The sequence below is a fragment of the Streptopelia decaocto genome, assembly GCF_964273445.1.
Source record: "Streptopelia decaocto genome assembly, chromosome: 3".
Taxonomy (NCBI): Eukaryota; Metazoa; Chordata; class Aves; order Columbiformes; family Columbidae; genus Streptopelia; species Streptopelia decaocto.
Genome location: NC_138656.1, coordinates 39,582,261 through 39,602,338, shown reverse-complemented (window position 1 = coordinate 39,602,338; position 20,078 = coordinate 39,582,261). Strand labels below are relative to the sequence as shown.

At 40.8% G+C, this 20,078-nt stretch overlaps 1 protein-coding gene across 1 annotated transcript in view; it reads right to left on the bottom strand.

The window, feature by feature from the left end:
- The window catches only part of PLD5 (phospholipase D family member 5), a gene marked incomplete at both ends in the record, with an annotated part of 177,936 nt that extends 162,011 nt beyond the window's left edge, over positions 1-15,925 (bottom strand). The window contains one exon of the mRNA XM_082048180.1: positions 15,740-15,925. Coding sequence (XP_081904306.1) covers positions 15,740-15,925 — 186 coding nt within the window. The remainder of the gene's footprint in view (positions 1-15,739) is intronic.
- Between the last annotated feature and the right edge of the window lie 4,153 nt (positions 15,926-20,078).

Sequence of the window (20,078 nt, the reverse complement as noted above, 5' to 3'; positions counted from 1 at the left end):
CCAGCAGTTGCGTTGTTTTCAAATTGCATCATCATGATGTCTTCAATTAGATATGCAATTATTATCTAGAATGGTATTTTGGGAACACGTTTCCATCATGATGGTAATAATCAGTAGCTGGTTCCTCATCAAGCTTTTCTACTCAAGTCAGAACTTCCATGCTCAGAGCCTGAAGACATTAGCCAGGTATGCTGCCAAAAATTAATGCTGTCCAGAAATGAACTGAGAACATTTGATTTCAAGCAGAATCACAAAGCAAATAAACAAAGCAGCAAGTATTTGCAAAGATTCTTACCAAAAAAACCCAAAAATAAAGCCAAAAACAGTTCATTTTCCAAATACTGGAAAAACAAGCATTACAGGGAAAGATAACAATAACAATAACAAGAACACAAATAGCTGCTGGGGAGAGACTTTTATCAAAAAAAGAAATCAGAGAGCAACAGCTCAAATACGCTCACCAGATTCTTCCAAACAGGAAGGGATCTTAGTGTTTCAAAAATACTGCTCCCCTCATTTAAGCAATGTATTAAAAAACCAAAACGACAGAAACACAACACACAGTGGTAACCTGAGAGCTATAACATACACAAATTTCAAAGACTTCATGTGCATCTTATGTACTCTGGCCTGTAAATCAGAAACCATTTATATACAGTGGTGGTCCTCTAGGCAAGCATTTCTGCATCTGGTGCAAATTTCTCCCTAGATCAAAGAAAATCCTATTTACTACCTACACAAACTAACTTCAAAAGATACACTCTCTCAGTTGTCTATTTCTGAAAAATAAAAACAAATGTGTAATCTCTTGGAAAATAGATTCCATAAACTGAGAAACATCCCTTTCAATGCACAATGGTACAGTTGCTTGCTTTTCTCTGCACGTAAAACACCCGAGCCCCTATTTAATTACAAGGACATAAAATGGTGAAAGAACACACTGTTGGTTGACAGAACAAAGTCACACTGGTGGTAAAAGCTTCAGTCATTCCGACTGTGACAATTTTATTTTATATTATCAGATCTATAAACAGCACTTGCAAGGCTGTTGCCCAACGTAAACTGTCACAAAACTCAGAAAATTCCATTTTCATTTTAACTTCCAAGTTTTCAAAAGTGCATACTCAGGACTTACAAGTTTAAATCACTTAAGAACTTCAGAAAGTGTTACCCTTCCAGTACAAAAATTATGTCTAAACCTTGTAAGAGAACTGTATTATTGCAAACCATACATATATTTCACTCATCATATTTTCCCTAGGAGTTCCATACACAAGGTGCATCACAGAAGGTGACATGCAATAACAAAATAAAGCTGTAGATTTCTCAGAGAACTTCAGGGGTCAGGGCAGGGAAAAGGGAGTCAAGAAAAATAATTTTAAAATAAAGTGTCATGAAAGAAATTATGAGATGAAATTATAGAAAAAAAATGAAAAAACAAAGGTCTTGATTTGGGTAGAAAAATCCAACCTTGTAGAAGTAGAAAGGGAAACAGCTGTATAATACAATACAGTAGCTTTTAAAAACTGAATGCTTGGAACAGCCCCAGCACAGACAGACAAGGAGAACAAACTGCACAAACCAAATAAAAAATATTTTTTTAAAAATTCAAATTTCTAGCAGTCAAAGGTTTCAGTCTCATATGGTTGCAGAAACAAATCACACAGCCAGAGTACAGGCTGGCGCATTCCAGCTTTCTGCAGCAGTACTTCGATGCCACTAAGCCACGACAACAAAGCTTAGAGAGAACAATACTGCATAAAACAGGATAAAATAACACAGAAAGGGCTAGGTGCTATCTGCCTGTCACATGCCCAACAGGCAATTGAAAGAAAAGTCTGCAGGGACAGCAGCTCCCAATGACAGAGGAAATTGCTTTGTTGAAATGAGTAACATTTTCCAAAACACTTAAGTGACTTTGTTTCATGCAAGACCCAAAGGAATTGTTATTCAAACAATAAATCATGCTCAGTGTAAAGGTCTGAAACAGCATCTGGTATATTGATCTTTTTACACTCATGGCATCCCAAATAAGCACCAAACAGCCTTCAGTATCACAGATTTGGTATAAGTCACATTCTACAAATAAATCACTCCAAAAGTTGTTTTGAATTGTCAATGGTTTCAAAATTGTTGGGCTTTCATTCACCAATGTTCTTTTTGTTTGCTTGTTTCAAGCCATCCATTTTCAAGTTGTGTTTCCTTAGAACCATCCCATCAGCTGCACCAACCAGGGTGGATATGTAATCTTTATTTATCTAACAGGCCTTACTCAAAATATGCATTTTCTCAGGGATCTAAAAATCACAGATCCAATAGATGCAGCACTGAATATACTTTGCCCCATATTGTTTTAAGCAGCACTTATGCACAGGACAAGTGACTGTATGCATGACTCCCAATTTTTTATCTAGCAAACAGTGAAAGATGACTCTTCACAAAACATACTGGTTTTCCATGAAAAGATACATGGAGAAATAACACAGATTAGCAAACACTTCAAATTGTTACTGAAGCCATATCTAATTGATGTGAAGGGCAGGCTCACTATCCTACCAGAACGTAGCATTACGAAACCCATTGAAAACTTCGGGAAACTACTCTTCTGTAAGGCATCAAAGATCACAAAGGTCAGTAGGTAGCATACCTTCAATATTAGAGCTTACAGAACGAAACAAACTGCTTCATGCCATGAAAAAATTCTTTAGTAAGCAGGGAAAAGTTGTTGGACATCCTGATTTAAACCACTTTATTCCAGAAGGTAACAGTGAATGGAGAATGCTGGGTTATAAATGCTGCCTATGAAGAGGCTAAACAGGCCAGCTTCTGTCAGCAGCTGCCAGAAAGCCACAGGAAAGATGCTGTTTCAAAATTTCTATATGTTCTCTAATCACTTGGTTTTTTATTTAGTGTTCCATGAACACAAGATTTTCTAAATGCTCATGGGTCCTCTCCAACAGACAACTATAGGGAAATAGCAGAACTCAACAAGAGTCTCCATCTTTTTGTAGCCACCAGTCACACGCATGCACATGCTTCTATTTGCTCACCTAATTCATTTTCCCCAAGAGACATCAGGGGTTTTCATGGTTTGGTTGGGGTTTTTTATTTGGTTGGTTGGATTTTTTTGAGAGAGTTGTTTCTTTTCCCGTTACTATCATTAAAGCAGGTGCACATTTCCACTTAAATAAGTACAAAACATGAAAACAGATGATACCTGCCGTCATTAAAATGAGATATTCCTGTTTAGGTTTGATTTGCTTTTTAGCATGATGCCCATTATTTTCACCTATACTTTCTAATGAGGAACAGAAATATTCTAATTGGGAGCAAAGAAACTATTTCACAGATAGCTTTGTTTTTCTGTGTTTTCTTTAGGTATTCATGTCTTGGCAGATAATTGAAGTTTCAAATGTACCATCTGACTTCCTTCCTTCTGTATTCTCCATCCTGAAACACCTTAAGGCAGACTTAAATGGTGGGCAATGCCAGAAGTTTGCTCAGCACACAGAATGCATATGCCCTTATCAAAACCTTCTGCCTTGAATTGATGGGTCATGGAACTTAATGGGCAGCAGCACAATTTCTGTACCACAAAAACCACTAGTGAGACATGCCATATTTACTATGGCTGAAAGTGCTGAAGTGCTGAAGACGTTACTAACTTTTACTGATTCATGTGTTTTAAAACAAATACACATCTGCTCATTATGATAGACTTTTTACAGTATCTACCAGCTTTTAGACAATCAAGTTAGAATAAAACCTCAAGTAAGTTCATCTTTATTAGAATAACAGCAGGATCATGAAAATTGAACTGGTCACAATCTCCATCTCAGCATCGCTCCACATTTGGTTCTGCTCCAAACAGTTTAAAGTGCCTTGGGGAAATTCAGCCTATTTAATGTATCACAATGGCAGGAATTATGTGAATCACTATTTGTTTTATTAGTAAAAATTCTCAAATACATTAGCTTTTTTATTCCATTAAACATTTCATTACAACTGTAAGTAGTGAAATACAAATAACAACAAAAATTAGAATGACTAGTATTTATGAGCTGCAATGACTACATAAATTATAAAACAAGCTACTGATTATGTTGACATCATGCAGTCAGAAATAGAACTAAGTTTTTTTAATTCTTCATTTTATTAAGAAAACTTAACAAAACGCACAACTGAAGATATTGCTAAAATTCTGATATTTCTCTGTCCAGGACTAGATATTATCTTCACGGTCAAATTTCACAATGCATTGATCAAAACAAAAGAAGCCAAAACCCTATAAAAATACTCAAACCCTATGTTATATTTGGAGAGCCTTTAGTAAAGTGAAAGAATTCTGAGGAGCAAACCTTAAAAAAAAAAAAATCAAAAAATGAGACTGTCTTGAGAGATAAGCATCCAAAAAAAACTAGGAATAAGTTTGTGATCTAATAAAAATTGATTTCTGATTAATTCACTTCACCAGCACCAATGTGTCAATCATTCCCTCTCTTCCTGAACTTCTGAGGTTCTAGTTCCCCACATACAATTTCTTCACTTTTAGCTGAGTGGCCCTTCTGCCCACTAAGGCACAGTAAACAGTCAGACTATCACAGGAAGTCAAGTATTTAAGTCATTTTGAAGGAACAGTAGGCTAATTTGCATCCTTCATAACACTAAACACCAGTGAATCTGGGACTGCCTCAATTCTCAATAAATGGCTCACCTGGATCCCCGTCAGAGAACACCTAGGCACACATTCACATCGTCATTCCCCTATTCTGGAAACCTGGGCATATAGGTCACGATCAAGCAGCAGCACAAGTCCTCAGTTTGGCTGATTAGGGGATGTGAATCCTGGCATGTACCTATTGCCTAATCTAGGTATATGCTTAAATAATCTACTCCAGTTTCCAAGAACTGCAATGGATAGATTGGAAGCAACTTGATTGTCCACTCAGACTACATAATGTTACAGACTCTAGAGAAGTGTCACTGAATTTGAAAATGAATGTTATTTTTTTTTTACTCTAACAGCTGCCATCTAGTAATGCAGAATGTAGTAATGCAAAAGTTCAAAAATACTCATCTAAATATCATTTTAAGAAACCTCCTTTCAGATTCTGAAATATGACAGAGGGAACATTGAGTTTAATAGGACAGATGGACCTTTCAAGACATTAGCAGGGCATCCGGTTGTTTTCTTTTTCCACTCAGTAATAAAACTACAGAAAATGCCTGGGAAGCAGAGATGGGCACTCATAAGCACATTCCTCTAGAAAGGGCTTCATCACAGAAGACAGATCTAGGGAGTCTATTGACAGCACAGACAGGACCTTCTTTTTTAGGAATGATTAAGAGTATATGGTTTCCCATCTTGAATAACAATTAAATGGAGTTTATTAATCATTGACAGGAGTTGGTCTGTTGTTTCCCTCTTTGGCTAGTCTGGTAAAGAGACTTTCACTGCAGTATTTTTGCATTCCTTGTTCTGGAATGGAAGAAGGCCTAAGCCAAACATACATTCAGGCACAGAGACTACCTTCTCTGGGCATCCCCTACAGAGGGTGAAGTGACTGCAATTTTGAGGAGATACTCACTAAGGACAGTCTTCCTAGTATCTTAAGTATTCCTACTATCTTTAAAAGTGTTACTGTCAATGTTCTGCTACAAGACCAAACCACTGAAGATTGCAGAGTACTCATTTGTGTAACAGACAAGATTAAGTTGCAAGTCTCTGAAGTTGCTAATTCAAAATCCTTAAACAAGGATGGGCAATACTGATAAAATGAAGGGATGACAGTACCAAAAAGTAATCTGGATTTTCCTTAATGCTGGTAGCATTAGGAAAGGCATAGCAACGAAATCCACTTTTCCCATATCTTCACTGAAGTTGGCATCTGGAACAAACACAGCCTAAGATTTAGGCCTTTTGTTCAGAAACTAGAAAACTTCATTTCTAAAAAAAAGTCTCCAATGGGTTGAATTAAATTTATACATGCATATATAAATTTATTTTAAATGCAACTTTGAAACTTCAAGTTGTTTTGTTTTCTTGTTCAATAACATAAAGCCAGATGCTATAAATTAAGTCTAGCTTTAGAGACTTGGACTTTCAAAGTGACTGAGGTTGAAATAGTCAGAACTGATGCAGTAGATTAATGCAATGTTGAAAGTTTTTCTCATGTGTCAGAGAAAGAATACGATCTTCCAAAACTAGTGTATTGGGTTTACATAGCTAGCTTTTGGTAGGGGAGACTGATGCAGAGCTGGCCTCTGCGAGACCAGTGGCTGCCCCCATGTTCCAGCTGGCTCCATGACAGAGCCCCTTCTTGTCAAAGCTGGGCCCATCAAAAACACTCATAGTGACTCTGTGATAACCTGTTTAAGAAAGGGTAAAAACCTCTGTGCAGCATCTGGGTGAGAAAAGTGAGAAAAACATGAGATAAACAGCCCTGCAGACACCAAGGTCAGTGAAGGAGAAGGGGAAGGAGTTGTTCCAGCTGCCAGAGTAGAGATTCTCCTGCTGCCTATGGAACACCATAATGAAGTAGGCTGTCTCTCTGCAGCCCTTGGAAGACCACATGAGAGCAGATATCCACACTGCAGCCCATGGAGAACACCACAGCAGAGCATGCGGATGTGTGCTGAAGGAAGCTGCAGCCTACAGCGAGCCCACGCAGGAGCAGGCTTTCTGGCAGAAACTGCAGCCCCTGCATGCCCATGCTGGAGCAGTCCATTCCTGAAGGACCGTACCCCATGGAAAGGACTCACACTGGAGCAGTTTGAAGCTTGTGAAGCTTTTGGGGAGGACCCACGCTGGAACAGTTTGACGAGGACTCTATCCTGTGGGAGGGACCCCACACCACAACTGGGGAACAGTGCACAGAGGAAGGAGCAGCAAAGTGTTATGAACTGACTGCAGCCCCTATTCCCCAAAACCCTGTGCTACCTGGAGGGGTGGAGAGAAAGAGGTAGAGTCTGGAACAAAGGACTGAAGTTATGCCTGAAAAGAAGTGGAGAGAGAATAATGTTTTTTTAGTTCTGTCCTTGTTTCTCACTATCCTATCCTATTTTTAATTGTCTATAGATTAAATTAATTTTCCCCAAGTTGAGTCTGATTGGCCTGTGACAGTAATTGGTGAGTGATCTAGCTATCTTTATCTCAAGCTACAAGATGTATTATCTCCTTTTCTTCCCCTGTCCTGTTGGGGAGGCGGGGGTGAGAGAGTGGCTTGGTGGACAGCTGGCACTAGAAGGAGAAAAATGAACTATTAATATCAGGTATGATATTTTCAATGTTTTTCAATACAAACTTAACTTGTTTCAGTAGTTACCACACATAAAAGTATTCTTTCCCCTCCAAATGTCAAGATTTCATATTCTCCATACTATTTTCCAGATAAATCAGTTTCTATTTTCTGCCTTAAAATGCTATTCAGTGTTTTCTGAACACTGATCAATGATTTTGGTCCCGTTTTTCCACTTCTCTGAACATTTATTTTCTCTAACTATGTTTGTCTACAAAACATTACTAGAGAAAGACATCTTCAAGGAAAGCAGCATTTCAACAGAATTCCTCCACACACAGTCTGTCAGCAGTGAACTGCATTCAACTACTTCAGCTAGAACCTCAACACATGTTAGTACTGCTGCATCAGGCAGGCAATTCCAAATGTCAGTCTTCTATTGAGGAAAAGCCAAAGTCCCTCCACTAATGGAGACTGTTCCCTTGATTTTAATAATGAAATCTAAATATACAAATCTGCCTCCAGGACAAGGCAAACAGTTGGAACTATCATCTGCAACCATGCCATCAGAAAGCTCCAAATGCTGGAAATCAGCTCTTTAGAAACCTCTGAATTGTTCCTGCTTATGTACCTTCATACATCATGCACTCCAGTCTTCTTGGTATCTGACATAGAATCATAGAATGTCCTGAGTTGGAAGGGACCCACAAGGATCAGTGAGTCCAACTCCTGTCCCTGCACAGGACAACTCCACATTTCACATCATGTGTCTGAGGGCATTGTCCAATTGCTTCACAAATACCGTCAGGCTTGGGGCCGTGACACCTCCCTGGGGAGCCTGTTCCAGTGCTCCACCACCCTCTGGGTGAAGAACCTTTTCCTAATGGCTAACCTAACACTATTCCAGACAACAAATTCTTTGTACCTGCTTAGCACAAAAGACTCTGTCAATTCATTAACTAAAAAAACCCATGTGTTCACATTTACTGCAAGACAGGAGCTGCTTTGGGAATGTGTGTAATGATTTTTTGAATTCCCATTTAGATCCTTTTATTATTCACCCTTATGTTAAAGCTGTTGGCTCTGTCCAGCAACTGATTTGGCTTGACTGAGTTCCACTCCTGTTACTTCTTTATATCAAGCTATAGCCACCGTCTTTGTTTACATGTTACAGGTCATAGCTATGCTAATGGTGCCTTCTGCGATGCTTAGGATGACAAATTCTAAAGCCTATAAATATATCCTCTGACCTCTAACATTTCTGTTGATTTACGCTCAAGAGCAGAATTGCAATTTTAAGCTGCCCAACAATGCTTTTTTAAGAATTTCCTGTATTGTAAGAAAAAAAAAAAATATGAAAGACAAAAATGGCTGCCTAAAAGAACTACTACTTTTTGAATAGAAATGAACTAGACAAATTGTATTTGGAATTTCAATTGTTATAAAGATGACAGGTGAGTGAAAGTTATATTTTATTTCTGATCTCATCATGAGGCTCTGAGAAGTACCACAGTCATGTCAGCTTGTCAGGCAGTGTTGTAAATTGTCTTAAGCCTAACATTTGCATGTTAGACATCTGCCTCTCCTGCCACACAACATTGCCCTTCCGCTGCCTCACAGCCTCTTTTCTCTCTGGATAGCAATGCTGTCAAGGGGCCAGCAGTATGCTGATCGGCTGCATAACATCAACTGGTCGAGTCAATTTTCATAACAGCAAGAGTACTTAAAATCTGAAAATCACGATGTTGCCTTTGCTGTTGATCAAAACTTAAGTAAAATCAAGAGATGATGCAAGAATTATAGATAAATTATCCTAATTATTATAATACTAAAAGTAACAGACCAAGGACCTCCAGGAAATAAAACTGTTCTGATACCAGATCTCCCAAAAAGTCTTGAAGTAGTTTTTTTTAGAAGACAATTTTTAAAATGTTTCAATGTAATCAAGTAAGTAATTACATTTAAAAGTTATTAGACTACCATTACACCTCTGGGAAAGGAATACCTGTATTTGTCATAAAAAAGAATACATGCTTCAAGCAGATCTGATGTAGCTTAAAAAGAAAACTCTTCAGCTTTTAAGTTTTGATTATGTAAAATTATGTTCTCTAGAATTCTTTCCTAAGGTACTAGGAAGGCAATTTTACAGTACTTGCCATTACTGAGAGATACACAGACAAGATGGAGAGTTGCTGTAAATTAAACCAGGCATAATTCCCACCAGCTAAAGGCTATCAGGTTAGTGGCTCTTTCTCCCCATCCCTACCTCCTCCTTTTGTTTCTCTTAACCAATTCCTCTTCATTAAAAAAGGGAACACCAGACAAACAAACAAAAAACACCATGCAAAGGGGACTTTAACAATACTTCACACAACAGTTTTTGCCCCAACACTTCCAGTACCACACAAACAACTTCACAAAAAGGCATGAGGAATGAGCTGAAGCAGATACATAGAATCAAAACAATCTCCACTTTGCAGGAATTTCAGCCAAAGGTTTGCAACGTCGCTGTGGTCACCTCTGCAGAGACAGAGTTCCTCACACCTCTAATAATTTCCTCCATTAAAAGAATGGCTTTTTGACCCATTAGCACACACATACAGCAAGGCCTCACTTCAGCAAAAACTGCTCATTGGTCTATCTTTAAACATGCTACAGAAGATTCATGTAATCTTAAACACAGCATATGAGTTCACAAGTGAAAACAGAGGCGAGGTGAGTCGTGTTCAGATCTTGTATAGTACAAATTGTGTTACTGCCGCTTGGAAAAAGGTAAGCCACATCAACAATTACACAAGGCGGAGACACACTATATTAAGACACATTTGAAGAGCAACTAATTAGCAAGACGCCAGCGACACATTCCAGATTTTTACTTCCTCTGTAGTCAGTCAATAATTAAGTATTAAACAATTTTAAAAGAAACTGTATCATATTTGTGCATCTGAACTTTTTCTGTACTTTTAGAAGAGATATGGCCAAGTTGAATTTTGAACCTTTTTACCACATGCTTCAAATGGAAATATGTTATTTAAACAAAACACAAACACAACACTAAAACCCAAAACATCGTTACAGTTTTGAAATCTGGAAACAATCTGTTTGTGTATTTGGGATTTTTTATATAAAAAATTTTATAAAAACCAGATTCCTAAGATTTTTTTAGTCTCTCAAACTATATATGGATTAGTAAGGAGTGTCACACATGAATAATTCATGCTACTCACTTCAACGAAAATCAATATATTATATCTACAAAGATTGGGTGAGAATTAAGGGGCAGGCTGGCAGGGGTGATACTGTTGTGGGTGTCTATTACAGGCCACCAGATCAGGGTGAGGAAGTTGATTAGTCCTTCTATAGACAGCTGAGAGCAGCCTCACAGTCACAGGCCCTGGTTGTTGTGGGGGATTTTAACTTCCCCAATGTTTGCTGGAAGGACCATTCAGCCAACCAGCCACAGTCTAAGAGGTTCCTCTAGTGCCTTGACGATAACATTCTGATGCAAAGGGTGGAGGAGCCAGCTAAGAGAGGTGCACTGCTGGACCTCATCCTCACTAACAAGGAGGGTCTAGTTGAAGCGGTGAAGGTTGAGGGCTGGCTTGGTTGCAGTGACCATTATATGGTGGAGTTCAGGATCTCCTGTAGCAGGAACAGAATAGCAAACAGAATTGCAACCCTGGACTTCTGCAGGGCAAACTTTGGCCTTTTCAAGCAATTTCTAGGGGAAATCCCATGGGCAAGGCTGCTTGAAGGTAAAGGGGCCCAAGAGAGTTGGTTAGTGTTCAGGGACTGCTTCTACCAGGCTCAAGATCAGAGCATCCCGACACATAGGAAGTCAAGGAAGGGAGCCAGTAGACCTGCATGGTTAAACAGGGAGCTGCTGGGTATGCTCAAGTGGAAGAGGAGAGTTTACAGATCATGGAAGGAGGGGCTGGCCACTTGGGGAGAATATAGGGCTGTTGTCAGAGGATGTAGGGAGGCAAGTAGGATAGCCAAGGCCTCCTTAGAATTAAACCTGATGAGGGCGGTCAAGGACAACAGAAAGAGCTTTTTCAAATATGTGGCAGCTAAAACTAACACCAGAGGCAATGTAGGCCCACTGATGAACGAGGTGGGTGCCCTGGTGACAGAAGATACAGAGAAGGCAGAGTTACTGAATGCCTTCTTTGTCTCTGTCTACTCTGCCACAGGCTGTCCTGAGGAGCCCCGTACCGCTGAGGCCCCAGAGGAAGTCGGGACAATGGAGGAGTTTGCCTCAGTTGATGAGAACTGGGTTAGGGAGCAATTAGGCAATCTGGACATCCATAAATCCATGGGTCTGGATGGGATGCACCCATGAGTGCTGAAGGAACTGGCTGAGGGAACTGGCTGGATCACTCTCCATCATCTTTGCCAAGTCTTGGGAAACGGGAGAGGTACCTGAGGACTGGAGGAAAGCAAATGTCATTCCAGTCTTCAAAAAGGGCAAGAAGGAGGACCTGGGTAACTATAGACCGGTCAGCCTCACCTCCATCCCTGGGAAACTGATGGAACAACTTATTCTTGGTGCCATTTCAAAGCATATCAAGGATAAGAGGGTCATTAGGGGCAGTCAACACAGCTTCTCCAAGCGGAAGTCGTGCTTGACCAACTTCATTGACTTTTATGAGGACATAACAAGGTGGATGGATGATGGCAGAGTGGTGGATATGGTCTACCTTGACTTCAGTAAGGCATCTGACAGAGTCTCCCAAAGCATCCTTACAGCTAAACTGAGGGAGTGCCGTCTGGACGATGGGGAAGTGAGGTGGACTGCAAACTGGCTGAAGAAAAGAAGCCAGAGAGTCATGGTCAATGGGGCAGAGTCTAGTTGGAGGCCTGTATTTAGTGGAGTGTCTCAAAGGTCAGTACTGGGGCCGGTATTATTCAATATATTAATGAATGATTTGGATGAAGGAATAGAGTGTTCTATCAGCAAGTTTGCTGATGACACCAAGCTGGAAGGAGTGGCTGACATGTCAGAAGGCTGTGCTGCCATTCAGCGAGACCTGGACAGAATTAGGTGGGGAAAAATTTAATGAAGTACAACAAGGGAAAGTGTAGAGTATTGCATCTGAGCAGGAACAACCCCATTTTCCAGTATAAGTTGGGGAATGACCTATTAGAGAGCAGTGTAGGGGAAAGGGACCTGGGGGTCCTGGTGGACAGCAGGACGACTACGAGCCAACACTGTGCCCTTGTGGCTAAGAAGGCCAATGGCATCCTGGGGTGTATTAGAAAGGGGGTGGTTAGTAGGTCCAGAGAGGTTCTCCTTCCTCTCTACTCTGCCCTGGTGAGACCACACCTGGAATATTGTGTCCGGTTCTGGGCCCCTCAGTTCCAGAAGGACAGGGAACTGCTGGAGAGAGTCCAGCACAGAGCAACAAAGATGAGTAAGGGAGTGAAGCACCTCCCTTGTGAGGAAAGGCTGAGGGAGCTGGGTCTCTTTAGTTTGGAGGAGAGGAGACTGAGGGGTGACCTTATTAATGTTTACAAATATATAAAGGGTGAGTGTCACAAGGATGAAGCCAGGCTCTTCTTGATGACAACCAACAGTAGGACAAGGGGTAATGGGTTCAAACTGGAACATAGGAGGTTTCACTTAAATTTGAGAAGAAACTTCTTCTCAGTGATGGTGACAGAACACTGGAACAGGCTGCCCAGGGGGATTGTGGAGTCTCCTACTCTGGAGGCATTCAAAACCCACCCAGGCACATTCCTGTGTAGCCTCATCTAAGTGTTCCTGCTCCAGCAAGGGGATTGGACTAGATGATGTTCTGAGGTCCCTTTCAATCCCTAACATTCTGTGATTCTGTGATTTACTGGAAGTAGCATACAAAATGTACTGGCCCAATGTTACTCCTATTACAACCACACTGAAATAAATTCAAGAAATAATTTCAATGAAGTGAACACCAACCCCCTCCATGACACCTAGAGTACATATGAAACTTCAAAATCTGTTCATGCGTATCTTGACTTACACACACTATATACCCTTCTCCCTATATCGGACATTATGTAGCATCAAATTTATGATGACGTATCTTAAAAATCAGTGTCTGCATGAATGGTCACTCCTTGTATTTTGATTTTCTTTGTAGGTATCAAGTAACATGATTATCTCAGGGGAAGCTGCAATTAAATGTTATTAGTGTCCTCTATACACCTCATAAAGTTTGTATATCTTTATTATCCAACACTGACCACAAGTTAACATATGGCAATGACCATACCATTCAAAATCATATATTTCAGATTAATTGGGTTGTTTTTTTGGAGTGGAAGAGTGAAGTGTAGAAAATAACTTACTCGGCAAGAAAACACTCAAACCCCTCAAAGTTTTAACTGAAAAGAGAAAATAACAACCTTGCTCCAAAAATATGCAAGAAAAATGCAATCTAGACATTAATACATATTTTATTTACGTTCATTAAGGGGAGCTATGCAACACCCTGTCTGCGACAAGAATCATGAGTTATGCAGTTACCTTAAATCATAAAACCAAAGTATTTTCACATATATACTGTTGGCATATCTAATGTACTGCAGGGTAATCACAATAAATGTCAATGAAATAAATACTTCATGGCCAGCAAAAACCATCGTGTTCCAACTTTTTCCTTTACATTGTTCAAAGAGGCTATGGGAATAAAAATAAGTGGATCAAATGAGAGGGAAACCCCCAGAAGAACATGCATTCATACCAAACTGCTTACAGAAAAAGCTTTTCACACCAATGGTGCAGAGTTATTGAAGATTAGCATTGTGAAAAAACACTGACTTCATCCAAAGGAAAAAAAAAAAACACACACACAAAATCCCAAAACATCGACCAACAGCCAAACCAGACACAAAGTAAATGTTTTGCACTTGTAGCCTTCAAACAAGTTAATGTCTTGTCCATGCTAATGTTGTGGTATAATTTAAAATACAAATATCTGAACATGCTAATATTCAGCTAGCAGAACAGCAGTTAGCTATCAAACTGTTGACTGATTATTTCCCCCAATTAATAATCATTCATTTGATGAAACATACCAACATGTAGGTACATGTACTAAAAACCTCTAACAAAAGCCAGAGCTGAGGTTTCTGTGCTTTCTGTGTTTTAGCCATCAGCTGTACAGAGATAAGGCATTGACCTTTCTTCTTGATTCATGATGGGAGAATACTCTGATTACAAGCTTACTACTGTGAATCCTTGTTGTTAGTGTGAATAATCACAAAAGCATGTGTCAGAAGGCAGATAGTATTCAATACCTTTCCTCAGCATTTGAAATGTGGTATTTCCAGCAGTTCATCGGTCCCTGTCATTTCTCCAGAAGTGTAGACAACTCAAGTTTAAGATTTCACTAGCAGTGATAAAATACTCCGCAGGTTAGTGGGAATGGAGGGTACTACTCCACAAACAAGTTGATAGAGGAGCTTTTTCGAGGTTTCATCTTTAAAGGACTCCACTATGCCATCTAGGCTTTTCATGTAATAAAGGCAATTTATCCTTGTAATTAGACCATATCTATCCAAAGAGACTTCAGGTGTCTATACCTCAAGAAATATTTTTCTGTAGGTCTTGAAGTCAATGTGACTGTGATTGCAAACTGCTCACTAATGTAAAGAATGGCAGACTGTTGCATTATGCAATCCCATCCACATTATTTTGCATTCCTGTAAATGCAGCTACTTCCCTGTTTTGATTGTACTGGACACTGCAACAATGGGCTTCACCTTATAAGCTATTCAGGAAACTCTTACACAGTATGCAGGTCATCTAAACCCATTTCCTTGCTGTTAGAAGTAACATGAAAAATGCGTTCAATCATCTGAGACAGGAATACTTAGAAGTACCTTAAATTCTCATAAAATATTCACTACAGCTGCCCACAGTACCAGTTCTATTGAGGTCCCAAACACACTTAACTAAGTCATGTACTACTGCTGCAGAAAAAGGTGTCTTGAAGGAAATCTCCTCTGCCCCACACAGACTGAATATTTTCTAAGTCCCATGCATGAAGAATCAGAAAAATAATGGGGGTGAAATCACAGCTAGGATTTTAAAAAAGCTATTTTCTTCTAGCAATTCCAGAACTACATTATAATCACTGTGAGATAAATGCTCTAACCTCCATCTGCACCACCTCAATCTTTCTCCTCCCACATCAGTGCTGAATTAGAGAGAATAGAAGAATGAATAAGCCATGAACACTAAAAAATATTTCCAGCTAGGAAGAGACTCGCATGTGGCTTGGGAACAGTACTAACATCCTATTTACCTCAGATTTGACCAGGCTGGGTCCTCTTAAGTAGCCACTTTCTCTACTATTTGGGAAATGCCATGCCCAGTTACCGGAGCAAGACTTTTCTCCTGGAGTCCAAGCAGGTAGAGAGGTACCCTAACAGAATACCTAGACAGAGGTCTAGAAAGAAAAAAAAAAAAAAAAAAAAAAGAAGGGGGTGGGGGGAAATAAAAGCTGGCTTACGTGCTCCAGTTTGTCTTTCCTCCTCAGCCAGACACTGGCACTGTAGTCCTGCTGCTTGACAGTGCTGTAGAAGTTTGCACCTACTCTGGTGAGGCTTGGGGAAGGCTCCCTGGGTCTGCTCTTCAGCCTCATCTGCTCGAAGCCCTCATGGGGGGATGAGGAGAGCCAGTCATGCCTGACTTCCATCTTGACATGACAAGGCAAAGTCCAAGGAAAAAAAAATCAGAAGAAATCAGGAAATTAAGAGGCACTAGACGAAGAGAGCCCAAAAGAACAGGGTGAGGGAAGAAGAAAGGGAAAGAAAAAAAAAAAAAAAAAGGCACCAAAAAAATGGCAGAAAATGGGAAGAGAAGGGGGATAAAGGGAGAAATAAAAGGTAGGAGAAGTGAAGGGAGAAGGAAAGGCTGCAGGTACGAGAGGAGAGGACTAAGAGAAAGGGCACTCGGGAAAGAAGATGCTCCAAGATGCCGGTGCTTGTTGCCCACGCCACCAGCAAGCTGCAGTCCAGGACCGGCGCAGCGGGAAGCGGCTGCTTGCGGCTCTGCCCGGGACGGAGGCGAGGGGAGGCGCAGCCCCACGGAGACGGCGGCCGGGCGGGGCTGCTGCCTCCAGCCCGCCTGCAGGTTGGCGCAGTGGAAGGGCCGCCGCCCGCCCGGGGATGAAGGCGGCTCCTCCTCCGCCTCCCCCTCCCCGGCAGCCACCTTCGGGGAAGCAGAAAGCAGCACAGAAGAGCCCCGCTTTCGCCTCTGGGAAACCGGCTGCCACCCCCTCCCTCCCCGCGCCGCTGGGGAAGTTCGTTCGTCTCCTCTCCCCAGGTCCCGCCGGACACCCACCCGCTCCCCCGGACCCCGCCGCAGTGTTCACAGCAACCCGTTGCCACTCCCTCTCCAGGAAGCCTTTGTCCGACCTCACCACCTCGGGGGCTCCTGGGGAGCCGCCCCCTGCCCAGGGCAGGGTGCGCCCCTCGCCGCCGTGAGCAGGAGAGAAGGAGCTGCGACCGTGGGGGCCACCGCGCCGCCCTCTCCGTCCCCGTATCGCTTCCCTCCCTGGGCAGGGGCTCCTAGTGCTCTGAAGCGTAACCTGGCTGACCTGGCGGTCCTTTCCCCGGGGCAACCAGGAATGCACCTCGCCTGGCCAGGACGCGAAAGCCTCGGCGCGCCGGAGCTGGGCAGGAGCCCCAGTTTAGAGTCCAGGTCGTACCTGGAAGCTCTCACCCTCCGCAGCGGCTCAGCCAGAGCCAGACCTCAGAAATCAAATCGCTTCTATAGTCCTGGCTGGACAATATCGCTGGTGTGCCCGCATCCTTAGATACCTGACACCCTAGTGTTTGTCTCATAAAATAAAATACGTTTTGGGGTGGTTTCTATAGTCCAGTGCTATCTCTTTCAGTAGAAGTTGGTATGCGTTGCCTTTTAGCTCAAACTTGTTTCAGTAGAAAAAAGTACTTTCCTTTTTCACACTATGAAAAGCCACCTCGCTAATTGCCCACACACTTTGCAAAGCTATATCAGGCACAGACAAGAAAACTTTCCCACGTAGCACCAAGAAATAATTATTGGAGCTCATAACAACATTTTAGTTTCTGGTAAATATTTGCTGGCAGACAATTTGTTAATTTGCCAGAGACATAAACTGATGTAGCTATTCAGATAAAGTGATACTGAACTGGAAGTCTACACTTGAATCCAGTTAACTGCAAATAGCCTTTGAATGGTAAAACAGTTCATACAAACTAGTTGGTGAGAACATTGTAGAAGAGCCCTCTGCTAACCACTTGATCTGGAGCAAATTCTGCTTCTGTCTGATAAAAACACAGATTTAAAATATCCTCATGATCTGGCTCAAGGTGTATTACTACAAAATATCATTCAGAAACAGACAGATAATGAAAGTTTTTCCTTTCCAAGTTCTAAGGATAAAGGCAAAACTCACATCACACCTCATAATTACAGACTTTTATAGGTAATATTACTATTTTCATGAATTACTGGAAAAAATAAACTGAACAGTAGCAGGGGTTTAGTAGGAACATAAAGTAGAGTGTTTTCTTCTAAAACTAAAAAGTCAATTTCATAATACTTACCTAAATACTACTACAACAACAAACAAACAAAAAGCCTAACAAAACAGCAGCAAACAGTGCCATAAATGTTACAAACAAATAATTTTACTCACCAGTATAAAGACTTGCAGCTTTCTTCTCTGGTTTATTCAGTTAGTAGAGTAAATCCAGGCATTTCCAAGATCACCAATGCACTCTCATAACACCTGGAGTAAAAATTAGGACCACGTGACTCTACCGCATACAGGACACACCTGAAGGCTCTGAGATTTAATAATGTATGGCATATCACAGCTGCAGTAGCTTTAAGTGCACAAAGCATTATTTGAGTAAAAAGCTTGCAGAACTAAGCATTAGCTGAAGATGCTTATTTATGAGTTGTATATGCTTATAGATGCACCTACTACCACAGGACTGGAATATATACAAGCATTCAGTCAAGAAACAAACAAACAAACAAAGTCTCTGAGTTTCTTCAAATACACCCTCAGCGTGATGTTCTTAGAAAAAGTTTGCATGTGCTGTAAATAAGGACAGTCTGTTTTATGCTGGTTTTGCATAAGTTTCATGTTGTTTCTGTAGCAGTATATAAACATTTTCCTTATTCCTCTGAGTTTTCTTGTTTATGCTGCTTGTAAATACTTTAAAAAAAAAGTTTATAGTAGCATTCTGCAGTTGCCACCTGCTTTCCTCCCCACTCCTTAATACTATGACAGACCAGAATCAAGATGTCACTGTGCTTCAGTACAACATGCTGTCCTGTTCCTCCTTGTATGTTGTGTTTAGATTTTTTTTTTTTTAATGTAGAATTAGCTTTCTTGCAGAGTTAATTTATCTTCCCTAGCTATGCAACCAGCAGCCTTCTCAGCTGCTGGGTGAACTTCTTTCTGTCTGTCCAGAACAGCCACAAAATAGAGTGCTGGAGTTGCTTTTAACCCCTAGGCTATAAAGTGGGTTTGCTCAGCTTTCCAAACACCTTCTTGTTTGGCACCTGGGTGAGCTGCATGTGCCTTTTTACCACTACTGCTGCCAACATTAGTATTACCCCAGAGAGAGAAAAGAAAAACAAAGTAATCCAGAATAAATCCATTAAAAATCATATGCACAAGCTGTACTTACAAAGCCTTTGTTGCTTCCTAACCCCAAGCAGGAAACAAGATTATGAGTGGGAGAACATAGCCTAACAACTATACATTTTTGTGCTTCCATAAAAAATTTGCTCAAAGTAATGAGCTGAGAATACAATGTCAGTTACCTAGTGAATACATGGACATTAATTTAATCTGAAAAGAGTTAGGAAAGCTGTTTCCCAGATTTTCTCTTCCAGTTTATTCCCAGTTTGGATCCATGCAAAAAAAACAAGTTTGTTCAAATCACAAGCATATCTACCAGCTTAATTCAGAGATAATTCAACTCATTAAAATTCAATCAATTCTGCACTAGGTCAACAATTCCAATTGTCTGTATGAGCTGGATTAAGCTGCTGTCTTTCTCTTCATGCAATTTTCAGAATTACCCAAGCACCTGCTCCTGTCAAGGCCTTTTACTTTCACAGCCAGATGACTACAGCAGCAAGGGTGACTGAAACTACAAACATTATACTTACATCATTAGCAATAGATACAAGTCATGCATATCGTAACGTGATTTTATTGTGGTTCATGCTACAATTTTTTGCTAATTCACTGCCTATTTTAACATCAAGACTCAGAGAAACTCCTTCTATGCAATCTGCAGAGCTTTCTGTTTTCTAAACCAACTGGATTAATGTTGTAGGGGGAAGGGTTAACTCAGGCTATTGCAAAGAAAATAATCAGGATGCAAGTTGAAAGAAGTAGGTAGGGCTAAAATACATTTACATTTTTTAAAGACAGCTTCTTTTTCTTCCAAAAATCTTATCCATACAAGTTTTAAAGTAGCTGGTCCCTGTGCCCTAGCTTCCTAAACACCTTTTTTTTTTTTTTTTTTGATGAAGGAATTGTAGCAGTACAGCACATACACAAGAGCATTAGACCTTTTATCAACAAATGGCGCATACCTAGAAATATAAGAACGCCTATAGCAAACCTTTGTTATGGTTGAATAGCTAATATGTGTGCACCTGTAATAGATTCAAAGCCTCCTTACAAAGTAGTAATTTATGTTGCAGAGCTGGCCTGCACACAGGCTCTGGCCCACTTTCTAGAACTTACTACACCTGACCAGAGCAGCAGGCAGCGTTGCCTGCAGGCTTCAGCTGGTGTCTGGTCAGAGGGCTGTGACTGACAGCAGCTTCAA